Source organism: Procambarus clarkii, chromosome 41 (assembly GCF_040958095.1).
Source record: "Procambarus clarkii isolate CNS0578487 chromosome 41, FALCON_Pclarkii_2.0, whole genome shotgun sequence".
NCBI classification, from domain to species: domain Eukaryota; kingdom Metazoa; phylum Arthropoda; class Malacostraca; order Decapoda; family Cambaridae; genus Procambarus; species Procambarus clarkii.
Window position 1 is genome coordinate 21,624,000 of NC_091190.1, and position 7,522 is coordinate 21,631,521.

The window sequence follows — 7,522 nt, forward strand, 5'->3', positions numbered from 1 at the left end:
GATGTCATTATTAGGTACAGCTCCCCAAGTCTTTCCCCCATAGCCCCTTATTTCTGGGACCAACCTTGTAGCAAACTCTGTACTTTCTCGAATTTATTTCCTGTTTTTTGAAGATGATGGGGGGGGGGGAGCTCCACGATAACACTGTTGCACCATTCCACTGTTGCACCACTCCACTGTTGCAACACTCCACTGTTGCAACACTCCACTGTTGCATTGGTTGGACGAATTTTGTATAGAACTTTCTGAAAGTATCCGTGTGTCTAGGTTCTGGAGCTGTCATAATGTTCGGTTACTTAACATAGGCGTCTGGTCTGATTCTGACGGCGTTTTACACATCAGTTGTTGGTCGATATATTATTTTCTTCGCCTTACACACACACACACACACACACACACACACACACACACACACACACACACACACACACACACACACACACACACACACACACACCTGTGTGTACACCTGTTGATTGACAGTTGAGAGGCGGGACCAAAGAGCCAGAGCTCAACCCCCGCAAGCACAACTAGGTGAGTACACACACACACACACACACACACACACACACACACACACACACACACACACACACACACACACACATACACACACATACACATCACAAACAAGGCCAGTTTAGCCGACGTTTTCGCATGCCTTGCCTCCCTAGTACTCTCAATTGTAATTTTAAAGCAATTCATCGTTGTGAAAATTGCTTTAAATGCAAATGTGAGTGGCTGCGAACATGTGGTGAATGACAGAGTCAAATTGGCTGGTTCATTTGATAGGCATGACAGAGGTAATCAACAGTGAACGCCTGGCCGCCTCGGAGTCTCTCCAAACACAAGTGTCTCTCTACAATTTGCTCTCGGAAATTTTAGAATATTTTTTCCAATTTTGGAATTTGTTATATCCCATTTTTTCAGTTATATGTACTTAATAGTTTTGACTAAATTGTTTCGTTTGTGTCTACACATTTTCTTGGTGAGAATTTAGTTTTGCCTTTATAGTTTCTAATATGTGTTTGTCGGTATATTTTTTTGCTGGGGAGAGAGAGGGACTGTTGTCTACCCTTTCGTCCCAGTTGAATAAGTCTTCAACTTTCAGATTTTTCAATATTTCGCGTCAATTCCGTTAATAAATTAGGGTTATGTTGATGTAATTGGGTCTTCAATTAGTGAAAAACACGTGCATATATTTTCTCAGAGTCAGAACGCGAGGTAAATTATGAAGTGTATTGCATAGGTGTGCAGGGCAGTCTTGTGTCACGTGATATCAAAATCACGTTTGCAGGTAGGAAAGACCAAGACCGGCTTGCAGGACTTGAAATACCAGGACATTGTTTGGCTCTTCCTGATAATGGTTTAAAGTCAGTCGCTTTAAAGTATACGCTGTCCAAGTCAGCTTTTATAGTAACTTGAGAGAAACACTGGTATTATAGATCTAATTAGAAACCGAACTGTGAAAATAACACCCCCCTACGACTCCACAAGTGATGGTTTGTGCAAGTGGGGATTATCTATTCACAGTTGCCTCGTTAATTTCACACAGCTTGTCTCTAATAAGCAGTTTTGAGTTCCCTTTCGCCTTGCGTCATTCTGTTATATGCAAACAAGCTTGAATGGTTTCCAAGCATATATGCAACTGAAAACTCCACCACACCCCAGAGGGATTCGAAACTAGACAGCCAGGAGCTCAATGCACCATGGCGTACCCGGTTCCTTAACCACTCGACCAACCGCGACTCTACAAAAGACGTGGGTAGCCGAAACCACACACATCGGCTACCAACGTCTTTTGCACAGTCACGGTTAAAGAACCGGGTACGCCATGGTGCATTGAGCTCCTGGCTGTCTGGGTTCGAATCCCTCTGGGGTGTTGAGTTTTCAGTTATATATATATATATATATATATATATATATATATATATATATATATATATATATATAATATATAATTTATAAAGCCATTGGTAATAACAAGAGGGGAGGGAAGGGGCGCCCACCCGAGGAACGGCAGGCGGTCGACACTAACGAATGGTCCGTTGATTCCCTCGTTTGTCTAGTTCTGACTGTCCTCCGTCTTCGCTATTCTCGACCTAGCCTTCATTGTCCTTGATCTTGCCTTCCTCCTCCACCTCCTCCATTCTCCAGGATACCTTGAGTCTCGTTCATTATTGTAGTTCTTGTCTTACCTGTTGTTCGTTATGTAGACGTCTCGCTGTTTATCTTGTCACACCTGGTGGATGGTACCTCCCTCTTCTCCTCTGACGCGGCGGCGACGGCATTTGCTGCTGGCTGGCTGGCTGGCTGGCTGACTGACTGACTGGCTGCTGTAGCTAATGTGTCTTCTCTCGTATTCTCGTATTCTTCGCTATTCTCCACCCTAAAGTCGTCCTCTTAAAGGTCAAGTACGTTTATCTAGACAATAAACTACATCTCAAAGGGATAGAGTAGTTTAGGCTATTTCTACTTTCCTCTACCACAAATCTCTCAAGGGGCGCACAAATCCAGTGAGCACAAAACCACAAATCACACAAGTATCACATTTTGCATTGCATACAATCATCTTCTTCCAGCAGTCTTGTCTTTGTTATCGCAGCCCGTTCTCTCCAGTTGCCACTCCGTGAAAAATACGACTTTTTTTTACCAAACCAGAAACGTACGAACCCCGGCAAATGAACAAATCCACAAGGGCCGTGACGAGGATTCGAACCTGCGTCCGAGAGCATCCCAGACGCTGCCTTAATCGACTGAGCTACGACATCGTCGAAACCCAAGCAATCCACGTGATCTATGATGGCTTATGCATAGAAAATGTCAGTATTACAATGCGTTAATTTTTACTAATACGTCACATTGTTAGCAGATTATTTGTTTAATTCTGGCCAAAATTGCGATGTATAAGAGGACAGGTTGAACATTCGGATATCATTGTTTTTCGGCTATATGGGTAACTTCGACTCGCCCCGCACTGGAAGAGGACTCTTCTGGGAGAGGACCGCGACTCTTCCATGTAACGGGAAGAGTCGGTTAATAGAGCAACTTGGGACTCGCGACAGTGAGTAGAGACTCGTCCAGACTCTTACCAATTGGTTTGAATTATTTTTCTCCTATTTTGGTGTCATACTTTAGTTAGTTTTGTGTCGGAGAGAGTGTAAGTTACGGGAAGCTGAGAGGTGGTCGTTGCCTTGTTCCGTTGTTGGGAGTGGTCGTTGCCTTGTTCCGTTGTTGGGAGTGGTCGCTGCCTTGTTCCGTTGTTGGGAGTGGTCGCTGTCTTGTTCTGTTGTTGGGAGTGGTCGCTGCCTTGTTCCGTTGTTGGGAGTGGTCGCTGTCTTGTTCCGTTGTTGGGAGTGGTCGCTGCCTTGTTCCGTTGTTGGGAGTGGTCGCTGTCTTGTTCCGTTGTTGGGAGTGGTCGCTGTCTTGTTCCGTTGTTGGGAGTGGTCGCTGCCTTGTTCCGTTGTTGGGAGTGGTCGCTGTCTTGTTCTGTTGTTGGGAGTGGTCGCTGTCTTGTTCCGTTGTTGGGAGTGGTCGCTGCCTTGTTCCGTTGTTGGGAGTGGTCGTTGCCTTGTTCCGTTGTTGGGAGTGGTCGCTGCCTTGTTCCGTTGTTGGGAGTGGTCGCTGCCTTGTTCTGTTGTTGGGAGTGGTCGCTGCCTTGTTCCGTTGTTGGGAGTGGTCGCTGCCTTGTTCCGTTGTTGGGAGTGGTCGCTGCCGTGTTCCGTTGTTGGGAGTGGTCGCTGTCTTGTTCTGTTGTTGGGAGTGGTCGCTGTCTTGTTCCGTTGTTGGGAGTGGTCGCTGCCTTGTTCCGTTGTTGGGAGTGGTCGCTGTCTTGTTCCGTTGTTGGGAGTGGTCGCTGTCTTGTTCCGTTGTTGGGAGTGGTCGCTGCCTTGTTCCGTTGTTGGGAGTGGTCGCTGCCTTGTTCCGTTGTTGGGAGTGGTCGCTGCCTTGTTCCGTTGTTGGGAGTGGTCGCTGTCTTGTTCTGTTGTTGGGAGTGGTCGCTGTCTTGTTCCGTTGTTGGGAGTGGTCGTTGCCTTGTTCCGTTGTTGGGAGTGGTCGCTGCCTTGTTCCGTTGTTGGGAGTGGTCGCTGCCTTGTTCCGTTGTTGGGAGTGGTCGCTGTCTTGTTCTGTTGTTGGGAGTGGTCGCTGTCTTGTTCCGTTGTTGGGAGTGGTCGCTGCCTTGTTCCGTTGTTGGGAGTGGTCGCTGTCTTGTTCTGTTGTTGGGAGTGGTCGCTGCCTTGTTCTGTTGTTGGGAATGGTCGCTGCCTTGTTCCGTTGTTGGGAGTGGTCGCTGTCTTGTTCCATTGTTGGGAGTGGTCGCTGCCTTGTTCCATTGTTGGGAGTGGTAAGACAGTGGTAACTGAATGGAAAGAAGGAAGTACGGAGAGAGGGAGGGAGAGAGGGAAGGATAGAAAGGGAAGGAGGGAGAGAGGAAAGGATAGAAAGGGAAGGAGGGAGAGAGGGAGGCGACAGAGGGAAAGGGGGAGGGAGCGTGGTATGCTGGTAACGTGACTGGGAGTTTGATCATCAAGTTTAGTTGTGGTGGGATCTTGAAGAACAGTAGGGTAAGTTGGGGAGGAGGAGGAGGAGGGTTCAGGAATGTTAATTCACCGGGAGACTTGGGTGTAATTCTGAGGGTAGCTTGTTAGTGGGTTTATTGCTGCCTATGCCAGTAAATCAGTAGACTGTAGGTTGAGAGGTAGGCCCAAGACCTGAAAGTCAACCCCCGAAAGCAATGCAATAACTGAGCTAGGTGAGCAGACACATAAACGACAAGCCGTAGGTTGGGGGCCCAGGAACTGAAGGTCGCCGTGAAAAGCGATTGTAGGCGAGAACATACAAAAACACCAACATGTCAGGGCCCGTGTTGCTACTTGAACTGTTCCCTCTACTGTAACTTTCGGTGATTTGTTGACCGGATAATTCTCTCTCCGTGAAGTTAGTGAGTGCCGGGAGCTCCTGTTGCTGTTACTGAAGAATTCTGGTTGGGTGCTTTTGCTACTGGCTAGAGTGTTTGTCCTGTATGCTGGCGCTGCTGTCTTGCTACCTCTTGATGTAGGACATTTCAGCACTCTTGATCCTGCCAAAGGTGAATGAAGGTGTTTCGATCATTCACCCACGCTGGATGCTGTCTGTGGGAGTGCCCAGACTTGCAGTGGGTATTTTTGCGACAATTGCTGGGGGGGGGGGGAAGACCGACAGCCATATCAGCCATTCACTCGTCAAAAAAAGGTTTTTAATAAAAATCCTAGGCAAGAATTATTATTGAAAACATTTTATTAGCAAAATTTACATGTAATTTTGCCTAATCGGAGTTATTCAATTAAGTCTTAGTACATTGAGGCTGCTGATTATATTCACTGTCACACAGGACAGTGAGGATGCTTCTTATATTCACTGTCACACAGGACAGTGAGGGTGCTGCTCATATTCACTGTCACACAGGACAGTGAAGGTGCTGCTCATATTCACTGTCACACAAGACAGTGAGGATGATGCTCATATTCACTGTCACACAAGACAGTGAGGATGCTGCTCATATTCACTGCCACACAAGACAGTGAGGATGCTGCTCATATTCACTGTCACACAAGACAGTGAGGATGCTGCTCATATTCACTGTCACACAAGACAGTGAGGATGCTGCTCATATTCACTGCCACACAAGACAGTGAGGATGCTGCTCATATTCACTGCCACACAGGACAGTGAGGATGCTGCTCATATTCACTGTCACACAGGACAGTGATAATGCTGCTCATATTCACTGCCAGACAGGACAGTGAGGGTACTGCTCATATTCACTGTCACACAAGACAGTGAGGATGCTGCTCATATTCACTGCCACACAGGATAGTGAGGGTGCTGCTCATATTCACTGTCACACAGGACAGTGAGGATGCTGCTCATATTCACTGCCACACAGGACAGTGAGGATGCTGCTCATATTCACTGTCACACAGGACAGTGATAATGCTGCTCATATTCACTGCCAGACAGGACAGTGAGGGTGCTGCTCATATTCACTGTCACACAAGACAGTGAGGATGCTGCTCATATTCACTGCCACACAAGACAGTGAGGGTGCTGCTCATATTCACTGTCACACAGGACAGTGAGGATGCTGCTCATATTCACTGTCACACAGGACAGTGAAGATGCTGCTCATATTCACTGCCACACAGGACAGTGAGGATACTGCTCATATTCACTGCCACACAGGAGAATGCATGATACATCTTAGACCTGGGTAAGAAACGACAGATTGAGAAGTTATTTGAGGATGATGGTACAGAGCCTTCTCGGAGTTGTAGTGACGAGAATGGCTTGTGTCCTGGTATTGTTTCAAGCGTGGGTTGGACATGTATATGAGTGGGATTGGGTGATTATAAATAGGAGCTGCCTCGTATGGGCCAATAGGCCTTCTGCAGTTACCTTTGTTCTTATGTATGAGTCTGTTGTGAGTGATCTATCCCATGTTGTGTCTCGGCTGTGATTCATGTACCTTAAAATTACGGCCGATGTTCTGTACATGGCCCTGTGCTCAGTTGGCGCTGTATACCGTTGACCGGACCGCCACCGGCAACCTAGCAATTGGTGGTACGCCTCTCAGCACTGCTGCTGCTGCTGCTGCCGCTGCTGCTGCTGCTGCTGCTGCCGCTGCCGCTGCTGCTGCTGCTGCTGCTGCTGCCGCTGCTGCTGCTGCTGCTGCTGCTGCCGCTGCTGCTGCTGCTGCTGCTGCTGCTGCTGCTGCTGCCGCTGCTACAGGGCTGGGTTGTGCTACTGGTGCTTCAAATGTTCGTCTTTAGAGAGGACGCGAGGCAGTAGTGGAGCGAGCGAGCGGGAGGGCCCACGATAACAACCCCTGCAGGAAATTAGACAAGTTATGCTGTTAACGAGCTGACGGCCGTTCACCCGTGACCTGTGCACACCCACGCACACATGCAAGGACGGTTGCACATGCTGCACATCCATGTGTGTGTGTTTCAAAGACATGTGCGAAGTTTCAAAAGCATTAAATACGACAAAGAGTACTGGGAAGACGGGACACCACGAGCGTAGCTCTTATTCTGTAAACTACACTTCGGTAATTACTATTACTTATTACGCGCTCGCGAATGTCGCATGTGCGCACGCACAACTAATGCACCACCTATATATTAAAAAAAAGGCAGACTAGAAGTACTCTACAGTTCCAGAGATACTAATAAGGAACGGTCTAATTACGGTACCAAACGGAACATCAACAAAGGGAAAAGGTTGTGGCAGATAGACTTGCTATAGAGATCTATAAGCTATCAATCTACAAGCTATATCAAGAGTAGGATAGCTGATTGCATCCATTTTTAGAGTTTCTGAAAGCCTTTTACACTGTCTTTTATAGGAAGCTCTCACACAAAATCGAAAAACATGCACATAATAACAAATTCCAGATTGAGGATAAAATCTTTGACAGATTTGCTCTTAATTTATTTATTTATGGAAATATAAATACAACAGAAATCTCGTTTAAACATAATTT

The 7,522-nt window shown here is 47.0% G+C and overlaps 1 protein-coding gene across 1 annotated transcript; it reads right to left on the reverse strand.

The window, feature by feature from the left end:
• Positions 1-3,165: 3,165 nt before the first annotated feature.
• Positions 3,166-4,305, reverse strand: LOC138373167 (proteoglycan 4-like). The gene has a single exon (XM_069339190.1). It carries the CDS (start codon positions 4,303-4,305, stop codon positions 3,166-3,168), a length of 1,140 nt encoding a protein of 379 aa, XP_069195291.1.
• Positions 4,306-7,522: the final 3,217 nt, after the last annotated feature.